Here is a 24,629-nt window from a genome sequence, read left to right on the forward strand (position 1 = left end):
GAAAGACTTTTTGCATAGCAAAAGTTGAATATTGGCGAAAAAAATAGTCCCACACTCTGTACCGGAAGTACAAGGTTTTCTTTCTTGGAACTCTTATTTTCAACTCACACACACACACACGTCTGGCAGTGGTAGAGTTTGCCAAACATTTCTGCGTGCTGCACATTTTTCATGCCGAATTGTTTTCCATTTTTGTTATCTCCATCTCGGTCATGCTGGGAGTTCTCGTAAGATCGATTCGATTTTCTTCTTCTTTTTTCCACAAACTACACATAAATTACTCGTGTGGTTTTTTGCTTTGAGCACTACTACATAACACCAGAACAAATGGCTACCACTACAACACACACAAACACGTCTACGCTGCAAAACGCTACCGGAAACAGTTTCACATAAACACGTGCATTATGGACCACTAGCAGTACAAGTTTCTTGTGTCTTTTCGTTTTGCACTTTTTTTTTCTCTTCCTCTAACGTACGTTGACAGATGATTTGTTTTGTTGCTCGCAGAGCTGATCTGCTTGTTTCCGTCACACGCAACCGGATAAGCCGGAACGGGTTCAATTTATATCGCTATGTGTTTGTGTCTGTGCGTTGCTACACAACACAGCTTTTGAGGTTATGGGAACTCGGTTACGGAATTTATGGAAGCGCGAGTTTGGGTTTTGTGCGCGAGTTGGATCAAGCATGGAGCAATGGTTCGTAAATTTTGAAACAAACTGTTTGTTGCTGTTTGACTGTTTAGGAATCGGAAGTATGTGTGTGGAAGCTGAACGGGATGAGAAAGAGAGAGTTTGACATAGAGAAAGAGAGAAAGCTCTGCTCTGTTTGCAATGCTTTTTTTATCTGAAACAATAACACGGGTGGTTCCACTTCAGAGTCTGTTCGATCGATTGTTGGTTGATTAGAATGGGAATGTAAACAAGAGAGAGTGGGATGATTTTGAACTCAACGGGGAATCCTAGGGTTTACAGGGTATTATTTGAAGGGAGTTCAAAGTGCTTAGAGTAGCTACTAATAGAATAAAATAAATCCCTTCGTTCACCTACCTGCGAATGTTCCGCTGGATAGACTGCTGGACGGTGGTCATGTTGACGGCATTCTTGTCACCTGGTTTGCGCCCATCGGGCCGGGAACTGGCCGCCCGGCCTTCCTCGAGCATCGTAAATGCCGGTGGCCTCTTGGACAGCACAGCTGTACTGGTCGGCCGATCAAACACGGTCGACTTGCTTCGCAAAGATTGCGGGCTCGGTTCAAACCCCGAGTCCTGATCTTTGCTGTTTTGCGCATCGTCGTCACCCTCCTTCGAACGACTCTTCTTCTTCAACTTTCGCTTTTTCTTTTCTTCCAAATCACCCGAACTGCTTCCACCAGCTCCCTCCCCGCCCTCGTCCAAACTCACAAAGAAGCTTCTCGTCATGTCGACTTTCTCTTGATCAACCGCGGCCGCCACCGCCAGTGGAACCACAGCATCGTCTTCCGTGCGCACTTCCTCCTCCTCGACCTGCTCCATAAGCGATTCGGTGGATCGTTTCAGTTTGGGTCGCTGCTCCTTGTCGAAGCTGACCTTTTTGGGCGATTCCTCCGCTGGCGTCGGTGCCGGAGTCGAGGGCACCTCGTGTTCAGTCTGCGTCGTCGTTTCCTCTTCGGTGCCGGGTACCGTAGCTTCCTCGCTGGACTTTGACGGTGACTCTTCGGCCTCCGAACTTTTCTCCTCCGTTGGCGATTCCTCGGCCGCTGGAGGTTCCGGCTCTGGCTCGATGACAACGATGGGTTCGGGTTCTTGTGGGACAATTGCTTCATCCGGCGTTGGCTCCGGCTCGGGAGGTTTCTCCTCAATGGGTTCCGGTTCTGGCTCGGCGACTGGTGGTTGCTCGACGACAGGTTCTGGCTCTTGTACGGGTTCTGGTTCCGGTTCCGGTGGTGGTGGAGGAGGTGGTGGTGGTGATGGAGGAGGCGCTGGTGGGGGCACTTCCTTCTCTTTCGGCTTCAACTTGAGCTTTGGCATCTCCTTCTCCGACGAGTCAGACTTGGATTTGCTTGATTTGCTGTCTTTGCTTGACTTTAGCTTTGGTCGGTCCTTTTTTGGAGGTGCCACCTCCTCGTGCACTTCTAAAGGGACCACCGGAACCTCCTGTACGGATTCGTCTTTTGCTTCCGCTATCGTCTCCGGCCCTGCTTTGCTCTTCATCTTTGCGACGCCCTTCGCTGCACTAGTTTCCGTTTCGCTCAAACCTTCAAAATCCGACTTGGTTTTCTGATCGACCGTATACGTTGCATCCGTCGCTGCTCCATCATCCTCCGTCGACTTGGCCATCACTTCCGGCGTTGGATGTACCTGTGCTTCCGTTACCACTTTTTCACCCTGCATCGTTCCGGCTTTCTGTTCCTCCTCACTCGGTGAGTCTGTCTTTTTCCCCGTTGTTTTACCATCTTTTTTTAACTTCTTCCCGTTTTTGCCTTTTTTGTGCAACTTCTTTCCACCGGACGATTCGGATGATTTTCCGTCCGATTTGGTGTCAGACTCTTTCCTAATGTTGAACTCCGCTCGCGGTGGTGTTTTGGGCAGTGATTGTTCCTCCAGACCGTCTCCGTTGCCTCCGGAACCACCCAGCATCTCCGACGGTACCGTCAACAGTGAAGATGGCTTCCCGTTCTTGTTCAGTTTGAGCGTTCCACCGCGTCCGGACTCTCCCATCGAGTCGTTCTCCGATGAACCGCTGTGCACCTGCTTAAGCACTATCCTCCCACAGCGTTCGCCGGGCTTCCGTGGACCGGCTTCGCGTTTTTCCGCGTACATAAACTCGTACTCTTTGAGTTCTTTTGCCTCTTTGGATTCCTCCCGGCGATGCGACGAGCGGTCTTTCGATCGGGAACTTTTGGACGAGGAACACTTTCGGTAGCATCGGTGCTTTCTCCGCGTGTGTCGGCAGCAATCTTCGGAGGACGATTCGCTTGTAGCGGATGATGACGAGCTGCTGCGTCGTCCCTTGCTGTGGTGATGGTGGTGGTGACTTCGGTTTAACTCTACGTTACTTCGGGAGCGACTGATGTCGGCCGCTCCCTCCTTGAACAGGTAGACGGTATCGCTGCAGCTGCTAGTTCGCCGAGCTCGGTGGCTTCCTTTCCGCTTGTGGCGACTCTTCCGGTGGGACCGATCGTCTTCGGCAGCCTGACTGTCCGAGTCCGTGTTGGAGTTCATGTACACGATGTAGCGCTTGGATGTTTTGAGGTCGATCAGTTCCTCCTTTTCCGTAAGCTTGAGTGGCTCGACCTTGTCGATATCGGGAAGGATCTTCTGCTGTCGGCTGGACAGGCGTAGCTTGTTTGCCGGAAGACCGCCTTGCATCTGGAGGAACTTGGCGGTCGAGCGGAAACCTTTGGCCAGGGCATAATCCAGCGGTGTAAGGGGAGCACTTTTCGAATTTGGCCGGTACAGGTTGTTGATCTCGGCGCCGAGTTCCAGCAGAAGCTTACACATGTCCACGTTGTCGTGGCCAGCGGCCGTATGCAGCAGCGTCCTTCCGTCATTGCTGGGCGTGTTGATGTGCTTCGGTTTCATCTGCAGCAGCCACTGCACCAGCTGTCTCCGCCCAGAGCTTGCTGCATCGTGTACCGGAAAGTCCCCTTTGGCGTTCCGCAGCCACAGGTTACCCTTCTTCATGTGCAGTATCTTGACCGTCTCCATCTGGCCCTTGGCACAACCACAGTGCGCGGGGGTGCGACCTTTACGATCCTGCCGATTCGGATCGGCATCGAGCTTCAGAAGCAACGAAGTCGCGTCCGCATGACCCAAGGTCACCGAATAATGCAACGCCGTACAGCCGTTAGAATCGATTTGGTCCGTGTGAGCCCCGCACAGGTTGATCAACGTATCGATACATTCTGTGTGACCCCGCGAAGCCGCACAGTGCAGGGCTGTCAATCCGTCCCTACAACAAAATTACAAACATTAGTTTATAAGGCTACTAGAACGATCTGTCTGCAACTCACTTGTCCGCACTCTCGACGTGCGCACCGGCTTTGATTAAAGCCAGCACAGCCTTGGCAGAACCGGCTGAGGACGCCCACAGCAGTGGCTGCCGCCCGTCCTTGTCTTCCACTTCGACCGAAGTGTCCGGATGGGCTAGCAGCGTGTTTAGAATTTCCAGCGCCAGTTTGGCTGAAGCGCGAGCCGTTTTTCCTTCGTAGTTTGCTCCGCACATCTGTGCCGCATAGTGCAGCGGACTGCCCCCGTTGATGTCCGGCGTAGACACGTCCGCACCGGCGTTCAGAACCGACCGCAGGGCTTCCACTTCACCACATACTGCGGAAAGGTTATTGTTGTCGATGGAATTCCAAAGGAGCAAAACAGAAACACAGGAAAAAAAACATTGATGAATATCGATTAAACATTACGAGCCGTTACTTGGAACCTACCGGTAGCCCAGTGCACCACCGAGTGTCCCTCGTTGTCCAGGGCGTTCACGTCGGCTCCGTTCGCTAGCAGCAGATTGACCAGCTGCAGGTTGCCCTGGATGACGGCCAGATGGAGCGGCGTGAAGCCGTCCTCGTCGGCCGACTCGATCAGCTCGGGGGCCACCATCGCGACGCTGGCCGCGGCCACAATGTCCCGTGAACTGGTCGCGTAGTGGAGCGCCCCCCGGTTGTTACGGTCCCGCCGGTGGACCGCGTCGGGCTGCGGATTGAGAATGAAACAAATGCGAGGTTAGGTTCGTAACTCACGTTTCACAGCAATATGGAGAAATTTAACGACTTATCCGAGCTTTCGGGTGGGCAAGTAACGAAATTTTTACTGCTTAATCGAGTATCAATAGTGTTTTTACCGATTAAATTGACCAAAACTGATTGAAGTTTGTTAAAACGGTACCACTTTGGCGCGATGTTTATCGAGTTGTGGATGCACGGGTCCCCCACAGACCGTTATTATGAAGAAAAAATTTCCACCCAAACCAATGATTGGACATGGTTTCTGGGACCATTTTGCACCTCTGGGCCAAGTTTCAAAATATTTGCCGGCAGAAATTTCGAATACGGTCAGTTTTAGTATTTTTAGTTGAAATTAAGGGGAAATCGCATGTAAAATGCGTAGGAAAAGTTCAAAGTTTCAATGTTTTAACTCTTAAACGTTACTGGTCATGGTTTTTAATTGTACTTATATGTAGCAGAATGATATAAAACGATTTATGGAACTGACTTAGCCGGATTAAGCCTTAGTTAAGTGACTTAAGTACAATATTTACAAGTTTATATCAAATTATTTTTTAAAAACTCCTACATTAGGCAATTTTAAGTCTATGGAGACTAGATTGCATAAAAATAATTAAAATGGGGTGACTTTGAGCCAAGGGGTGACAATGTACCAAATTTTACGTTTGTTTAATAACTAAATGAGGACCCCGTGGCGCGGTGGTTAGCGGCTTCGGCTGCCGATTCCTCATGTGTGCTAAGGGGCCCGGGTTCGATTCCCGCCCATCTCCTCTGGGTGTTCTGTGTTTGTCCCGTTAGTTAGTAAATTCAGTCCGAAAAGACGGTGTGGTGTCTATTAAATAGCTTAACAACAAGCTCGATAAGCTTGAATTGTAAGGATTAAATACTCGTTGCAAATATTGTTGTCCTCTCCCACAATTTTGAAAATTCCATAGAAAGTTGAATATGAACGAAAAAAAATCTACAAAGGATTTTTAGCCTTATTGTTGGAACAAGAGTTTTAAGACCCAAACTACATTGAAAACTTACATCGTCCTTCATATGTAAATATTTATAAGTTCAATAACCTATACATATTAGACTATACTATTTTCACATTTTCTTAAGATATGCCAGGCTTGTTAAAATAGTGGATGAGTGGTTGTGTTTTCACATGAGACAGAAGTAGGTTTTGTTTTACTGAATATATTATCAGTAAAAGTAATTGCTGATCAATAATATGTTTTGATGAATTTCAACGATGATGAAACTGTATGAACAATACATTAATCAATTATAAATTACAGTTTTTATGATGATTAACTGCAATTTTGCAAAATCATAATTGGTTTGAAATATTAATCCTGTGGGAAGTTGTGCCATTAAACTTTTGCTAATTATAATCATTACACAGGGCAACAAAAATGTTTGAGCTAAATGATAGCTGAAATTAAAAAAAAAATATAATTATTAATGCAATGCTACAAACTTGCCACGTCACATAATTGTTTTTCCTTTTATTGTATTCAGAACGTATCGATTCAGAACTGGAACATGTGCGCATCATTTTTAAATTTGTCACTAATAGATGATTAAAAATCAATAGGCCTTTTAAAATATATTAATTTGCGATCTGCGAAACAATATCATCAAATTACTTTTAGGTTTGGGAGCATAAATAGACCAAATCAAGCAGTCTACAAACAAATATTGACATAAACTTAATGCTTATCAAAACAATCTTTTGTACATTGTCACCCCTTGGCTCAAAGTCACCCCATTTTAATTATTTTTATGCAATCTAGTCTTCATAGACTTAAAATTGCCTAATGTAGGAGTTTTTAAAAAATATTTTGATATAAACTTGTAAATATTGTACTTAAGTCACTTAACTAAGGCTTAATCCGGCTAAGTCAGTTCCATAAATCGTTTTATATCATTCTGCTACATGTAAGTACAATTAAAAACCATGACCAGTAACGTTTAAGAGTTAAAACATTGAAACTTTGAACTTTTCCTACGCATTTTACATGCGATTTCCCCTTAATTTCAACTAAAAATACTAAAACTGACCGTATTCGAAATTTCTGCCGGCAAATATTTTGAAACTTGGCCCAGAGGTGCAAAATGGTCCCAGAAACCATGTCCAATCATTGGTTTGGGTGGAAATTTTTTCTTCATAATAACGGTCTGTGGGGGACCCGTGGGATGGTTATTTCGCGGGTTTGTTTGTTTGTTTGCACAAACGCCGCCTGGACGTTCATGGAGTTTCCGGTGGCAACCGTTCCGCTGCCAAGGGAACATGTCGAATGGTGTGAACGGTACAGTTCGTATGTGTTGTGAGTTTCGTTAAGACTGGCTAGGGTGACCTCCGTTTTAGTTTAGCCAAATACTTAACGATTGATCCAAATGATCAAAAAAGAAACAAAGGATAAACTTTTTTTTATCTGTCCCAAAAAAAAGGTTATCAATTTTTTTTTAACTCACTCATTTTTATGTTATAATAATTCCTATTTATTATTGATTCTTTCGTATTTCTCCAAAAAAACTCAGAAACACATTAAAAAAAAGTTTGAAATTATAAATTTATTTCAAAGCTAAAATCCTCAGTCCAGCTGGATGGTTGTTTTTGAGCTGGTGTCACAGCCATTACCACATCCTGTCGCGGTTGAAAATTTCCTCGCAGCAAGAGAGCAAACGTTATACCAAATCCCATGTTGGTGGTGAAAAACAGGAAAATCAAAACACCCTCCATTTGACCGAACTGTGCCGCCAAATGAAATCTGGAATGATGTTGTAATCGTTAAAGTGTCCCAAGTTTTAAATTCAGATATATATATATATTTTTATTGAAAATCCAAAATTTACTAATAGCTTTTCAAAGTTATCAAACAATTAAATCAAAACACACGTAATTTCAAGCTTAAATTCACGCTAAAGGACGTCCTCGCTCCGGATCTCACCCGGTTCCGTAGCATTGACATCGACTACACGGCCATAGCGGCGACAGCTGTAACATTCTGAATTCCATGAAGGCCGTGAAATCCTTTGAAAGCAGTCTGCACATGCATGGTGTGGAAAGTGCATACATGTTTCTGCCCTGCCTTGCCCCCGAACCGCGCCTTATGAAGTTCAAACGAATCAACCATGTGGAAATCCTTTGCTTTGCCTTTGGTTGTGACTTTTCACGGAAGTCAGACTCCACTTGACACACTGATTACGGGTTGCACTGTTAGGAATTACTGCTTGATTTTGTTTTTTAATTTTTATTGATTTTTGATTCAAAAAGCTGGCATAAGGTCCCACCACAAATGACGTAGCTTTATTTTAGGACTGATCAATTCTTAGAATCAAATATTTAATTCTTCGGTGATGATCAATGAAATTTCAGGGTTTCAAAAGTTCATAAAGCGTATTTTAATCACTATTTTTTCATTAATTAATTGCAATGGTAAATTTAATCGATATTTGATGTTTTGATGGATTGATTGAATAGAAGAGGGCTTTTGCTCACTTTTTAAATGCTCTATTTTGTCTTTGTTAGTTAAATTAACAGGGGACCACAATTCTCTACGAAATTTGTCTTTTTACTTAAATTTTAATTTTTGTATTTTTTAATCCGACTGAAACTTTTTTGGTGCCTTCGGTATGCCCAAAGAAGCCATTTTGCATCATAGTTTGTCCATATAATTTTCCATACAAATTTGGCAGCTGGCCATACAAAAATGACACCTTAGGGAGGCGACCTATGGAATGTTAACATTAACCTTAACATGTTAACATTAAGTTGAGAATGAAACTGCCACTGAATCCGCTTTGTAAATGTCGGCCCCGATACTCTTCAAGGGTGTTCCTCTCAGGAACTGGGAAAGATTTACTTTTATTTACATTCAAAAATGATGTATGAAAATTCAAAAATTTGTATCTTTTGAAAGATTTTTTTAACAATTTGGTGTCTTCGGCAAAATTGTAGGTACACTGAAAAAAAAAAATGATACACGGTAAAAAAATTTTTGACAATTTTTTATTTAACTTTTTGTCACTAAAACTTGATTTGCAAAAAACACTATTTTTTTTTTATTTTTTTTATATGTTTTAGAGGACATCAAATGCCAACTTTTCAGAAATTTCCAGATTGTGCAAAAAATCTTTGAGCGAGTTATGAATTTTTGAATCAATACTGATTTTTTCAAAACATCGAAAAATTTGTCGCAAAAAATTTTCAACTTCAATTTACGATGTAAAATCAAATTTGCAATCGAAAAGTACATAAGTGAAATTTTGATAAAGAGCACCGTTTTCAAGTTAAATCCATTTTTAGGTGACTTTTTTGAAAATAGTCGCAATTTTTCATTTTTTTTTAAATTAGTGCACATGTTTGCCCACCTTTGAAAAAAATATTTTTGAAAAGCTGAGAAAATTCTCTATATTTTGCATTTTTGAACTTTGTTGATACGACCCTTAGTTGCTGAGATATTGCCATGCAAAGGTTTAAAAACAGGAAAATTGATGTTTTCGAAGTCCCACCCAAACAATACATCATTTTCTAATGTCGATATCTCAGCAACTAATGGTCCAATTTTCAATGTTAAAATATGAAACAGTCTTGAAATTTTCCGATCTCTTCGAAAATTTTTTTTCGAAATTTTTAAGCCAAGAATAACATATTAAAAGGGCGTAATATTGAATGTTTGACCCTTTTAAAATGTTAGTCTTGGTTTAAAAAATTTGAAAATATTTTTTTCGAAAAGATCGAAAAATTTCACGATTGTTCCATATTTTAACATTGAAAATTGGACCATAAGTTGCTGAGATATCGACATTAGAAAATGATGTGTTGTTCGGTTGGGACTTAGAAAACATCAATTTTCCTGTTTTTAAACCTTTGCATGGCAATATCTCAGCAACTAAGGGTCGTATCAACAAAGTTCAAAAAAGCAAAATATAGAGAATTTTCTCAGCTTTTCAAAAATATTTTTTTCAAAGGTGGGCAAACATATGCACTTATTTTAAAAAATGAAAAATTGCGACTACTTTCAAAAAAGTCACCTAAAAATGGATTTAACTTGAAAACGGTGCACTTTAAAAAAAAATTTCACTGAAGTACTTTTCGATTGCAAATTGATTTTACATCGAAAAATGAAGTTAAAAAATTTTTGCGACCAATTTTTCGATTTTTTGAAAAAATCAGTATTGATTCAAAAATTCATAACTCGCTCAAAGATTTTTTGCAAAATCTGGAAATTTCTCAAAAGTTGGCATTTGATGTCCTCTAAAACATATCAAAAAATAAAAAAAATTAAAAATAGTGTTTTTTTGCAAATCAAGTTTTAGTGACAAAAAGTTAAATCAAAAATCCCCAAATTTTTTTTCCCGTGTATCATTTTTTTTTCATTGTAGTCCATACCTTCAACTTTTCCGAAGACACCAAATCGATCAAAAAATTCCCTCAAAAGATACAGATTTTTGAATTTTCATACATCATTTTTGTATGGCCAGCTGCCAAATTTGTATGGAAAATTATATGGACAAACTAATGATGCAAAATGGCTTCTTTGGGCATACCGAAGGCACCAAAAAAGTTTCAGTTGGATTTAAAAATACCAAAAAAATCGAATGACCGAAACCTGAGAGAACTGCTCATCTTCTTCAGCAGTCAGTTTCGTAACGGCTGGATTGAGCCAAATCAATTTGAAAAAAAAAAAAACTGCAATAAAAATCGGCATAACATTATTTCTATTTAAATTTTTACTTATCTTTGATCAATCTATTAAAATTCACCAAACCTCTGCAATCCTAAAACCACATATAAAATGTTTCCCTCCCCGTGACTAAATCCATCCAGCCAGTGGATTGCGATCAATTTCCGGTCACTAACTGCAAAGCCGGCCACCCGAGCCTGCCGTGGTCCTCCAAACACTAATCCGGAAACCACTTCTAAACGACCCCGCTCAAAAGAGATCGACCGTAGATCACGTAGCTTGTAATTTATCATAAGATTCGATTTGATGTATTTTTCTCCTCTCGTCCCGGCTTTGGTTTCAAATTGATTACGTGGTTTACGGACGCCCCCCTTAACCTAGTATCGCATTACTAACCGGTGTGGTTGTCCACCGACCAGCTATCAGTGCGAGTGCAGGCCTTGAAGCCCGGCTACACCGCAATGACCCGGGTGTGACTTCCACGATCCATATTTGCTTGTTTTCCTCCCCGGTTTTGATGGCAACACCGGCATGCCTCCCACCCAAGGGTACCAAATTTGTGGCCAATCGCGGAAATGGTTGATCCTTGCTTGACACTGAAATTCTTTGGTTGACATTTTGTCGAAATGAAATTTATGAATTTTATTGTTTCGATATGTTTTCTGTTAATTTTAGTTTTAATTTGATTTTCCTTATTTTCTATTTTAACGTGACAATTTGACCTTTCCAGTGTTCCCAGATCGATTGGTGGATAGGTTTGCAGCAATGCCTAGGCTGGTTCAGCTGGTCGAGCAAAAAAAAAAACCCAATTCAATCCGTTCCAATTTGCACAAACTGGCAAAAGTTACGCCTAACCGATTTGCTGTGCACTTGTGCTCATGTGTCTGTGCGTTTCGTATGTGTATGTGTGTGGCATCAGCACTTTAGGGGTGCAAAAACATCCTCCCATTGGGCTCCATCTAGCCAGAGTATCATCGGAAGACTCGCAACGCGAGAAATCGGTTCAATTTCTAGTTCAAATGCTGCCGGCTCGTTTTTTTTTTGTTGCTCCCAGGAAATGAAATTGAAGAATTCAACTCGAAATATCAGGCTGTTTTTTTGCGCCTCGATGAAAAAGTAGGTGGTAGGAGGAAAAGTGTTTTCGAGGCAAGGACCGAGCGCTTGAGACCATCCTTTCGAGATTGGAACGGCCAAATGGATAGAATGATAGAGGACGAGTACGAGCAAAAGCGCTTCAGATGATTAACGATGAATAAACGGGCGCTTTGATGAGTTTGAAGAAGCAAAGGAGTGAGCCCTGCTTCAGTCACGGGGAAGGAATCAAATTTGGTGCTTAACTTTTTGGAACGAGATTAGTTTTGGAGTGTATTGGAGATGGATTTCTAAAATAAGAATATCAAGATAAATTGAAATAAAAAGGATCAACTGATAAAATACATTTCTTCAATTTTGAAAATTCAACACTACCTTAGTGATTGATGCCTTCCTCGCAAATAGGGGCAGCCCGAGCAAACGGGAATAACTTGGGAAGGTCAGTTTTTGATATTGTGAGAAGATCGAAATATGTTACTGGGATGATCGGAATTGTTGTTAAAATAACAAAAATTTGTTCGAAGAATAACTTAAACTGTTGTTATGTTGTTATTGCAATAACAAACCAATAACAGAGAAGGAATCATGAAGGAATAACAAGATTTGTTATTTTGTGCGGAGATATGAAGTAGCATAATAACGAAAATTGTGATTGAACTGGTATGTCTCCATAACAAAAAAATATTTAAAAAATCAACTTTCAAAATTTCAACTTTTTAAAATAATTTGAGCTTGAGCACCCCATTTAATTGCCAAAAAATTACCCCGACGAAATTGGTCAAAATTATCCCATAGTTCTAGCAAATTTTAGCAAAGTCCCTTAGGGGGTATATCTAATAATTTAAAAAACCAACTATCAAAATTTCAACTTTTAAAAATAATTTAAGTTTAAGGATTCCATTTCATGGGCAAAATATTGACCCCGACGAAATTGGTCAAAATTATCCCATAGTTCTAGCCAAATCCCAGTCAAAACAATCCGAATTCTGAAACGGAATCTAATTAGAATCGTACACAAATTCCGTTTCAAACGCAACAACCGGTTCGAACACGGAACCGGTTGTTGCGTTTGAAACAGATTTTGTATACGATTCTAATTAGATTCCGTTTCAAAATTTGGATTGAGTTAACTGGGTTTTAACAAAGTCCCTTAGGGCCTATATCAAATTATTAAAAAAATCAATTTTCAAAATTTCAACTTTTTAGAATAATTTTAGCTTAAGGACACCATTTTATGGCCAAAATTTTGACCCCGACGAAATTGGTAAAAATTATTCCATAGTTCTAGCCAATTTTAGCAAAGTCCCTTAGGGGGTCTATCAAATAATTAAAAAAAAAAACAAATATCAAAATTTCAACCTTTCAGAATAATTTTAGCTTAAGGACCCCATTTCTTGGCTAAAATAATAAATCCGAAGAAATTGTTATTATCCCAAAGATCTAAACATATTTAACAAAAGAAAAAAATAATAACAGATTGTGTAGTGGACACTTAGAAACTTTTCCATTTGTGCGATTCATGGTAATTTTATTTCTAAGTCAGAATACCAAACGAATTACAAATCTTGTTATTAGGAGCGTTTATGAAATGTATAACATTTCCTCTTACTAGTGTGTTATTAAACATTATCAATATAATATCACTTCAATACCAAATCTTGTTATTTTATCAGAAACTGTTATTATTTTTTCTTCTTGTAGTTGAAGTTCAGGATAAAATAATAACACTTTTTTCATTTTAACAGGATTTGTTATTCAAACAAAGAGAAACGCAAAAAGTAAATTTTTCAAAACTTGTTTCCGTTGAATCGGGATAACTCGTGATGATTACAAGCAAAGTCCTTATGTTTATAAATCAAAATTTTTGTTAAGGCAAATGCAAACCTCTTCCTACACCAAAACTTCCATTCCATCTTGTGACACGATCTATATTTTAACAGCAGACGTGTTAAAAGATAGCACACAAGCGACGTCTCATTGTCTGTTTTCCACAAAGGCATCCTGTCAATACATAAATCGGCAGACAGTTGAACTACTTTAGTCACGCTTTTGCCATTCAGATTCAGAAAAAAATACACTGTTTCAACACCAGATGGTTCGTGTGACCTTGCCCCATCACAGTATCGCGTGTGAACTTGCCATCTGCCAGCTAATCGAAGGAAATCAATTGATGGCAATAAATTGCACACCACGCCTTTAACGTATCGATATCGTGACTCAGCTCGGAGCAATGAATTGGGAAGCTTTTCCGAAACCATACAATCGTTATTTCTTGGAAAAACTCTCGATGTGAACCACGATGGTGTCTGAGAAAAAATACTTTAAATCGACAATTAAGCAGTAATTTATTGAACCAGAACGGAAGAATTGCTAGATGGAATCGAATTCCATTAGTTCCACGGGAAAACATTCCAACTAGAGAGAAAACAAACAAAGCTTTACAAGGAAATTTTCATCACACTTATCATCGAAGCCATTTGGCCAATTGCAGATAAGCCGTAATCTGCAGAAGAACTCTTATCGAGAAAACTGATGAAAGTGCTATAGCGGAGCTGATAAGAACGAAAGGGAAAATCGTTTCCAAGAGAGAAACTTATCCTCACTCTGATGTACACAAATACACACTATACACACTCACATTACACAATCGGAGCAGAGATTGAACTTTTAATGGTGCAAAACGAAAGTAAATCTAAAGGTATTTGCATTAAGTACCCTCTCCACCAGTTCCTCAAAAAAAAAATGTCTTCCAATTTCACGTCCCCGGATCCCAAGCGAGGAAAAACTGACGAAGATATAGCTCAATTTCGTGCTCCTGAAGGGGGATAAAATCTCGACATGCCAAGGCACAAACACGTGTCTCAATTTCATCCAGCAGAAGCAGACAACTCTTCTCTTGCCTGAAGACGACGATGTCAACGGTGAAGATCTGCATCCTGATCTCGGTGATCCCACCGGGTGGTGCATTCCTGCTGCAGCTGCAGGGATTTTCGAGATTGTGGTTAAAGAAGGAAAGGTAAATGTTGGCATATGCTGGAGCAAAATTTGAGGACCCTTCAAGAGGTGCGCGATGGAATTACAACAAACTCGAAACTCTACAACAAATCATAATTCTTTGCAAAGTTCCCAAAATTTTCGTCAAAATGATAGCGAAATCATGTATCAATTGAGAGGTATCAAGCAAAATATAGGTGATCAAATCAGCATAGGTATTGTGTCACCTTTTCATCCCTCGAAAAACGTGCTATTTCAGCTCTATTCGCGAATCGTTTTGATTGGTTCCACGAAGCTGTTGACATCGAGGGAATCGCCTCAACAGACTGCTACAAAAAGCAAGATTCACCTCAGAGCAAAAAAAAAACGAGCCTGTGAGACCACCGAGGATGTCCCAAGCTTTTGCATTTTGTTCAATTCGATTCCAGCTAAATTATGAACGCCTACGCACGCACAGCTTTTTTCTGTTGTTGTGAAAAGAAGAGATGACTAGAGGTGCTGAAAATTCAAACGAGAGTCGCATGAATTGATTTTTTGAAAATTATATTTAAATTATTTTTTTTTTCTATTTTTTTTTTTTGCATATTTTTATCTGAGGGCTTTTGTTAATTTGATTTGGTTAACCGCGGTGGATTTTCTTGAAATAATTCGAACTGTCAAAAATCCACCAAAGCATCTACCGGTGGATACTTTTCTACCACAGATTTTTGTGCGATCAATGTGGTATATGCTTTGGTGGATTTTTGACAGTTCAAATTATTTCAAGAAAATCCACCGCGGTTAACCAAATCAAATTAACAAAAGTCCTCTGATCACGCAAATGGCATGAATATTATTTTTTTGCAATTCCGTCGTGAAACTACTCACTTTTCCTGTCATTCTTGAACGACGAAATAGCCTACTTTTCTGTACCAAAAATAACAGAATCGAATAGCAACACTTTTCAAAATAAATGCTGAAAAGGACAGGATGCCAGCACTGAAATGGGTGCTGAAAAGTTGAACTTTTCAGCACTTGTTTCGGAAAGTAACACTTTTCAACATTATTTTGTTTTAAACGGCTTATCGTCAAAATACATGAACATTTGACTTATAATTCCACTCAAAGGGTGTTTTCCGGAAATGCAAAAAATGTTGTATGGAACTCGTTGCAAAAGTTGATCATTTCAGCACTTGTCATATTTATCCAACTCGGTGAACCTCGTTGGATAAACGTATGACTCGCGCTGAAAAAATCTTGTTTTTGCAACTTGTGGCATAAACTACTATTGTGTATTGCTTTGAAATATGAAAAAAGAAGCCATTAAACAAGTTTGTGTCATATTTTTTTAGAATATTTTCTACAAGTTGATGTACTGTAATATGCTACAAATTAAATCTTACAGTAGGAATAGAAAACACATGTTTCAGTAAAAAACTTATTATCATGAGTATAAGCAATTAAATGTTTCAAACAAAAGTTTGCTGAAGTTGTAGTTTATGAAAAAATATCTATTTTTTAAGCTGTTTGTTCGTCTTATCTCAAATCTCAGAAAAAATGAATTGAAATGAAGAAATAATTCCATACAATTTTCTGAAATTGAGTATAATTTAGAATATCTAAATAGTAGTTTATGCAACAAGTTACAAAAAGAAGATTTTTTCAGCACGAGTCGTGTATTTATCCAACGAGGTTCATCGAGCTGAATAAATACGACTAGTGATGAAAAAATCAAGTTTTGCTACGAGTTCCATAAAACGTTTTTTGCAATTCGGAAAGTACCCTTTGAACAGAATTATAGGACAATGCCCATTCATTCAGTCAATGAATCGTTTAAATCAAAAAAATGTTGAAAGGTTAACTTTTCCAAACGAGTGTTGAAAAGTTCAACTTTTCAGCATCCATTACAGTGCTGAAAAGTAGAACTTTTCCGCATTTGTTTTGCAAAGGGTTACTATTTCATTCCGTTTTTTTTTTTGGTACAGAAAAGTAGGCTGTTTCGTCGTTCAAGAATGACAGGAAAAGTAAGTAGTTTCACGACGGAATTTAAAAAAAACGAGTTTTTGCCATTCAATCGTGAAACTTCTAACTTTTCCTGTCACTCTCGAGCAACGAAACGGCCAACTTTTATCTACAAAAAAAACAGAATGGAAAATTAATATCTTTCAAAACCAGTGCTGAAAAGTTCTACTTTGCAGCACTAAAATGGGTGCTGAACTGCCGTTTTACGGCGATATGATGTATACGCCATTGAGGTGGTTTTGCTGTAGACAGGATTTTCTGTTATTGTTCATTTTTTTCAATTTAAAATGACTAATTTAAGGTCTGCTCTGTAGAAACTGTTCAAAAGTACAATAAAAGTGTGGCCCCTACAAAATTTCTTGTTTTTTCCTATTCTCTACGATTTTAAACCACAAACATCATTTGGCCGAAAAAATAGCAAAAAAAATCACTACTTTTCCTTCCCATGATGTATGTATACATTGCTCGATCAAAGCTAGCTATATGTATTGTGCCAGCTATTTTGACTACTGACCGGATCCCTTAATGAATTGTCCACGGGGATACTTTAAGGGGGGGGGGGGGGTTAAGATTAATCAATAATGTAATAATATATTGCCCAGTCTTGATTTGGTCCAATAATTCAACATTCAAACAGTATTGAATTTGACTTCTATCAATTCTAAATGTATACATACATCATGATGAGTAAAATTGGCGTATACATCATTGTTTGTTTGCTTAATAAAATGGGCCCCAGAGCAGTTTTTTGAAAAATTCTTTCGTCAGGAGGTAACTTTTAAGATTATTTATCAGACTGTACAATAAAATTGAAAATGTCCAAAATGGCGTATACATCATATCGCCGTAAAACGGCAGTGAATGGTTGATTTTTTTGGCACTAGTATCAAAAAGTCAAATTTTTCAATAAGGGTTCAAAAGGGGAATTGCAAAAATAGTTGTAAGAAACTCGTTGCAATACTTGATTTTTTCAGCACTCCTCTTATTATGTACGACTCGTGCTGAAAAAATCTTCTTTTTGCAACGTTGCATAAACTACACCCAAAATTTAGAATCGAGATAATCGTTCTCTCAAAATTTATTGAGGGCTCAGTGCCAAAATCGATAGAATAATGGTACCAACTCACACCATCATAACAAATGAGTTCATTCGTTAGTTGAATGAATAAATCTCCAACAAGTGTCATACATCGACTTCTGACTTCTCCTTGGTCACCAAGCTGCGGTGGCCGAGGCAGCTAAGTCAATGGATTGGTTTGTCAAAGGTCTCTGGTTCGATTCCCGTTGTCGACATTTTTGGTTTTTTGTTTGACGGATGAACTTTTTTTTGCAAACGAACCTCGAGAGAATAGTTCTATCGCCCATCTCGAGCTGTGTTCTCTGCGTCCGTGAATGGTACCACTATTCTCTCGACTCGAGACCATCATTCTCTCGGACTAGCGCTGCCAGTTTTGGGTGTACTATTTTCCAAGCTTTCCACTAAATTCCCAATTCTGGATAGATGATACTATTGATCCTATTTTTAATGTTAATAATTTCATTTCAATGGTGCCTACTTGAAAAATACATTATTTTCTAAAAATTTTAACTAAATAGTAGCTTCATATTAAAAACGGTGCATTTCATCCATTGTTCACAAAAATACTTCTTGATTCCAAATTAAATTTTACATAATCGAATTATGATTGAAGGAAGCTTTTCCGGGTAAATTTTCGATTCATTCTTAAAGCCAATATTTCTTCAAACAATTATATCTTTTCCAAAGACACCAAATAATGCAAAACAGCTTTTTTTGAATCAGATTTTTTTTTATTTAAGAAAAAAACCTGACAAAAAATTCTCTCAAATAATTATAGTGGATTATGCTTTGAAAATTCAAAATTTCCCGGAATTATTTTTTTTTTGATAAAATTATCAAATTTTAATATTTTTCAAAGAACTGCTTATTGGGTCGCGGACCCTATAATAGCATAATTTGTATTACCCCCCGGTAACGCAGTGTTTCCCTCATTGACCGCTGGGAGCGCTAGTAGGCTGACAGTACAGTCTGTCATGAATGTAATTGTTTAGGGTACGTTATCCATTAGTGGACCCCTTTCCTATAGTGTACCCTCTGAAGGGTTTTTGATGAAAAAATCAATAAAATCCCAATTTCAAGCGTGTTGTTGTCTATAAATCTTTTATTTGGCATGTTCAGCATGATTTAAAGCAATGTTGACTGACATTGAATTGTCCTTTTTGCCAAAATAAGTGTTTTGAGTTCGACATCTAAAATCAGACATGGCCACTAGCATTTTCACAACAAAACAGCATTTCTATTTTATGATTGAATTAACTATCCAATCATTTTTTGACTGGTTATTTAACTTCAGTAAGTCGAAATAATGTAAGTTTAAGGAACTATACTAAAAAAAAGCGAAGAACTGCTCATTTTCAAGCAAAAATTAGGGGGGTCCATTATAGGACAACGAAAATCCAAACTTTTCCAAAAGTGGCCCCCTGTTAATTTAACCTTCAAAAATGAAGAAACTGTGTATTTAAGCAAAAGTTTCTCTTAAACATACAATGAATGCTTGTTGTACTCAACCTAATTGTATATTTTTTTCAATTATGAGTATAAATATAGCTGTTTTCATGTTAAATGTATCAAAAATGCTGAAGCCGTAAGAAATCATAATTAATAACAAACTATAGTTAATTGTTCTTAACAGAAGCATTATAATCAATGTTTGAAATGATATTTTATAAGTATAAATCAATAACAAAACATTTTTTGAAAATAAACATGCGTAGTTTTATCAGCAACTGTAAACAAATCTATTGTTTTGCTTAGGTCAACTATTTATGTAATTGATATGAAAAATGTGCATCAGAATTACTTTTTTTAATAATTTTAATGTTTACAGTTGTTTTTTAAACATTTTCTTTGATCTTTTTCGGAAATAAATGTGTTTAAATGTCTGTTAGGTTTCTTGTATTGTAAAATTGTGATAATAAAATCCTCTGTGTTGAACCTTCGAGAAGGCAAGTGGCCTCTCGTTGACCGAGGAATCACCTTGTTTCATTTACGGTGAGAAACGTCTTCGTCCACCATCGCCAATGAAGCTCCGCCGTCGTTCGTAAGTCGTTGGTTCCGGCAGTCCCGCAAAGAGTTAGAGCACAACGTAGGGACTGGGCGATTGGGCCGAACACTGCTTATAGGGACCATCCATAAATCACGTGGACACTCTTTTGAAATCTCAGACCTCTCTCTGTAAATTTGACTTTTTAAAATTTCTCAAACTAAGGCAAAAGCCAAGACAAAACAAAAATATATTAGATTTGTGCCATTTTTTATAAATATTTACATTTATTTTGCATTTTTGAAACATTTTTTTTACAAATTAAAACAACACTTTCAAAATGGAAACAGCCCAAGTTATTTTTTCCCAGATCCACTCGTTCCAAGAAAAATGCAAAAGGCCGCCTATTTGCCAGTGGCCTGGGAAATTGCCCAAATGGGACGACCTCTGCCCCGTCGGGGGACCTTTCAGAGTGCTGTTGACAGCGAACAGAAATGTTCAGAAGAGTCAGAAGTTGCTTTTTTGTCAACCGAAAATTTCAACTCCTGGCAGATTCCTGGCATAAATAAATAATGCAAACTTTGATATAATCTTCACGCCCCTCACCACACCCATTCTCATTGCGTAATCCTGGAAGGTCTCAAAACAGACGAAAATTTGGGTCAACTTTCGATGTGCTTGCTCCCTCGCGAATTTTGGCGAGGAAAACATCGAACCAGGAGAGGCGGCCATTGAAATGATTTTTCCTTTCGTTATCGGAAAAGGAAAATCGCTGACTTTTCTGAGGATGAATGGCTTTCGGTGGTGCGGAGGGGGGCAAACACGTAATTTATTGTGTCTCGATAGGTTTTGGGAAAAGATGATGACTTTGGTGATTATGGCGATTATTGGGAATGTTCAGCTGTTGGTCAAATCAGCGAGAGGAGGAGGAGGAAGGGAGGATGTTAGATAATCCGCTTTTATGATTGTTATTTTTTTCGCTGATGCTTTTGCCATTTACTGGCGGTTTTGCGTGTTTTGTGGGAAAGTGCTTCGGTGTCAGCTGAGGGATTTCCATCTCGTGAATAGTAATAATTTTTGCTGTGAAAGCAATTGTGGGAAAGTTTAGGATTGGGGACAAATAGTCCCATCACTGATTCACCACAGATTTCAAAATCAAACGTCTATCGAATCAAATTTTCTGTGCAGGAATTTTCAATCTAACTTTGCGCCATGAAGTCGAACTTTTTCATAGAGTTTCGCATTGTTCTGCCGTCGAGGAGTTCCGAAAGGACGAAAACCCCTTTTTTTCTCTCTTTTCCATTCCAATGCCCTAACAACTTTATCAATTTGTAGAATGAAACATTCACATCGTCTGCTCGCATTGAGGCGCATCGTCCTTTCATAGACTTTTTTTGGGCAGCTTTAGTCAAGAATGTGGTCAGGAATGGTCCGGTTACAAATTACTGAGGCCAGCATTCGAATTTCCTAGAACGCTGTCTTGCACTAACAGAAACAAGACCATTCGACACAAGAAAAAAAATTAAATGATTAAAAAAAACTTTAACAACACTACTTTTCTCAAGGCCCAAAAAAACTTGGAAAACAGTCAACTAAAACTGTTTTTCAAAACTACAGTTGTGTTTACTGTGCAATACCGAAATTAGCTCCCCTCACTCCATGACTTCTTGGAGAAGGTGGTGGGCCCGTCCTAATTCCAAATGAGAGGGCGAACTAATATCAGTTTGCCGCCTGAACGGAGAGGAAAATTGAAAATCTTGCCCGAGAGCGGGGTCTTTGGAAAATTTTACTTTAATAGATAAGACGTCGTAAATGTTGGGTGCGCGTTGCTCGTGAAAGAATCCGAAACAGGAGGAGAAAAGGGTGGTCGGGAATGAAAGCGGGGTAAAGGGTCTCTAAGCCGATTTTTTTTTCGGAATAAAACAGACAAACCTCTTACTCAGCTTTTCCTTGTTTGGGGCTGGCCAGACGGTGGGAATCGGTTTCTTGTTATAATTTTAGATGAAAAGGGTAAAAAGGAGAGGAATTCGAGTGAAGGGAAAATTAGAAATTGTTCTATAAATGGAGATATGTTATGAAACTTGAGATCATTAAAAAAAGTGTCCAAGTGGTTTATTTATGATCCCTTCGGGCTCACCCAGATTTCGATAGGTTTTTGTATCAGGAACATTGTTTTCAAACAACAAAAAAATCCAAAAAATCGTTTATAACTCGCGATTTGCAAATTACTGGAAAATGATCTGTTTTCATAAAAAATATTATATTTTTTTCAAAAACCATGACAAATGCGTTCAAATTGCCACGTATTTTTTTAAATCATAGTTAGGCCGTTGCAAAATTGAATTGCAATCGAAAATTACTTTACAGATTTTTTGATAAAGGGCTCCGTTTTCAAGATATAGCCACCGAAAGTTTGATTTTAGCGAAATATTTGCAGTTTTTCAATTTTTAAAAATTGAAAAAAAAAATTAAAATTTTTAAAATGGGCGTAGTACAAGATGTTTGGCCCTTTTAAAGTGTTAGTCTTGATTTAAAAATTTTCAAGGTATTTTTATCGAAAAGATCGGAAAATTTCACGAATGTTTCATGTATTAACATTGCTTATCGGACCATTATTTGCTGAGATATCGTCATTACAAAATGGTGGGTTATTTTGGTGAGACTTAGAAAACTTCAATTTTTGTGTTTCTTTTTCTTAAAGCGGCTCTATCTCAGCAACCCGAGGTCCAATCTTCAATGTCTCTCAGACAACTTTATAGCAAATTTTCTGAACTTCTAAAAAAAAATATATTTTTAGAAATGGTCACTTATGGTCACTATTTTGAAAAATTGAAAAACTGCAAATATATTGTAAAATCAAACTTTCGGTGGCTATATCTTGAAAACGGAGCCCTTTATCAAAAAATCTGTACAGCACTTTTCGATTGCAAATTCAATTTTGCATTTAAATATAATATCAAACATGTTTTTGCACGAAACTTCGATTTTTTTTTCCAAAAATCACTGTTTTTTCAAAAATTCATAACTCGGCGGTAGATTCTTTGACCATGTTTCTCTATGGCTCAAAAGTTGCGGATTTTTGTCCCCTAAAACATATCAAAAAATCTCGAAAATCAAAAATCAATTTTGGGAAAATGAGTTTTAGCAAAAAAAAAAGTTGATTAAAAAATCTGTAAATTTTGTTTTCCGTGTACCTATTTTTTCTCAAAAGTCCTCAATAACTTTGCCGAAAATCCACTCAAAAGTTGCAGCTGTTTGAATATTTTCATACCATTTTTGTATAGACAGCAGCCAAAATTGTAGGGCGTCCAAATTTCCCGGGTTTTGAATTTCCCGGGAAACGGGAAAAATATTTTTGAAATCCCGGGAATTCCCGGGATCCCGGGAAATTTTTGAAGCAGTCATAAAATCTATGTTTTCATAATATTTGATACGTTTATTGGCGACAGTTTACACTTCAATCTAAACAAAGACGACAGTTTTTAAATAACTCAAATTATTTTTTTCGTGCTGTGCTTTGGATTAAAAAAAAAAACAACAAATTTCAATTTTAATGTGATTCAAATTAAATAAGTGTTTTATAAATATATTTCATTTATATATTTTTTATATTCCATTACTAGAAAAGCTTGATTTTTTTTGAAAAACGTAAAAAAACGAGAAGCGACAACAAAACCAGAGTTTTTTTTTTAAAAAAGGTCCTATAAGTTTTTTATATCCTGATCGCTTAAATGTCCCATATGCATTTTCATCGTTTTTGAGTTATTGATGCAGTTTTGTTCAGAATCGCGAGATCTTTCAGAAAAGCCTATCCAGTACTTTGTTCTAGAAATCAGGAAGAAATCCAGTTTTTTAGTGAAAACTTAACACGTTACCTTATGTGTGGGACAAACTTCAAATGCATTTTTCTCTGCTTGCTTTTTTTGCATATGGGACATTTATGCGAACATGGGCAGTATAGGACCTTTTAACACAAAAACTCTAGAAATAAAATGATACCAGTCAATGTAAAATTTCAGATATGTTTGATTGTCTTATTTTACATAAAACATATTTTACTAAAAATCTTTAAGTTACTACCGCCAACTTGGAAAAATCAGGACTACAGGCTGAAAAGGTACAAGTGATTCCAAAGCAATAAATTTGGAAATCGGACTTAAATAGCTGTCTTAATTCGTAAATTTTTTCGTGATTTGCCTCAGATTCCGGTGTTTGATGAAAAATAATTTAAGATGATATTTTTTTAAATTTAAAATCCTTAATAAAAATAAAATACCCAGTCTTTAAAAAAAACATAAAATTAAATAGATAATATTAAAAGCGCCAGGCATTTTGGGGAACTGTGAAATAAAAATAATTCAATTTTCCCTAATAAGCCATATCAAAGCTGAGATATGCCGAAAACGAATTTTAATGCTTTAAAATTCGTATCGATTACTATGTATTCAACTGTTCATCTATTTCTACAACCAAATCTGAATTTACAGAACATAATTAGATTTTTATCAATTTCGGGAATTCCCGGGACAAATTATGAAAATTCCCGGGATTCGGGAATTTCCGGTTTTGGAAAAATCCCGGGATTTTTGTCCCGGGAATTCCCGGGATGGACGCACTACAAAATTGTATGGAGACTTGTATGGGTGAACCAATGACGCAAAATAGCTTATTTGGTCATAGGGAAGGCCCCCAAAAAGTTTAAGTCAAATAAAAAAATACAAAAAAATAAAAAATGGTCGAAATCGGCCGATTTCGTAGAGAGTTGCTCATGTTCCAAAATTTTACAATCGAGTAACGGAAAATGGGAATGTTTTTAAAACTTTTTAGTGTTTATTTTATGAAAAATACGTTTCTAAGGAATTCTGAGTACGCCATCAAATCGGGCGTCTATTTTTACTTAAAAATCCCTCTGACACAAAATGTCTATCTCATCACCGTTTCAAACTGCTAATTATTGAAAAAAAACCTCTTTTTTCGCATGTTCAAAAATGAAAGGGGTCGTACCGCCCCTGCGTCACGAGATATCGAAAAAATGGACCTCGGATTCGTGATCAGGGACAAAAGTTACCCCTTAGGACAAAGTTTCACG

The 24,629-nt window shown here is 38.1% G+C and overlaps 1 protein-coding gene across 8 annotated transcripts in view; it reads right to left on the minus strand.

Moving 5' to 3' along the window:
• Window positions 1–24,629, minus strand: part of LOC6033013 (ankyrin repeat domain-containing protein 12) — a 103,287-nt gene that overhangs the window by 16,416 nt on the left and 62,242 nt on the right. For all 8 annotated transcript variants that reach the window (XR_005277411.1, XM_038255365.1, XM_038255372.1 and 5 more), the window contains 3 exons: window positions 4,420–4,678; window positions 3,994–4,306; window positions 1,050–3,932 (listed from right to left, as the gene is read on the minus strand). Coding sequence is in view for 7 of the 8 variants with exons in the window: in XM_038255365.1 (XP_038111293.1) it covers window positions 1,050–3,932; window positions 3,994–4,306; window positions 4,420–4,678 (3,455 nt within the window). In the remaining variant the exon portion in view is untranslated. The remainder of the gene's footprint in view (window positions 1–1,049; window positions 3,933–3,993; window positions 4,307–4,419; window positions 4,679–24,629) is intronic.

The sequence above is a fragment of the Culex quinquefasciatus genome, chromosome 1 (genome assembly GCF_015732765.1).
Source record: "Culex quinquefasciatus strain JHB chromosome 1, VPISU_Cqui_1.0_pri_paternal, whole genome shotgun sequence".
NCBI lineage: Eukaryota > Metazoa > Arthropoda > Insecta > Diptera > Culicidae > Culex > Culex quinquefasciatus.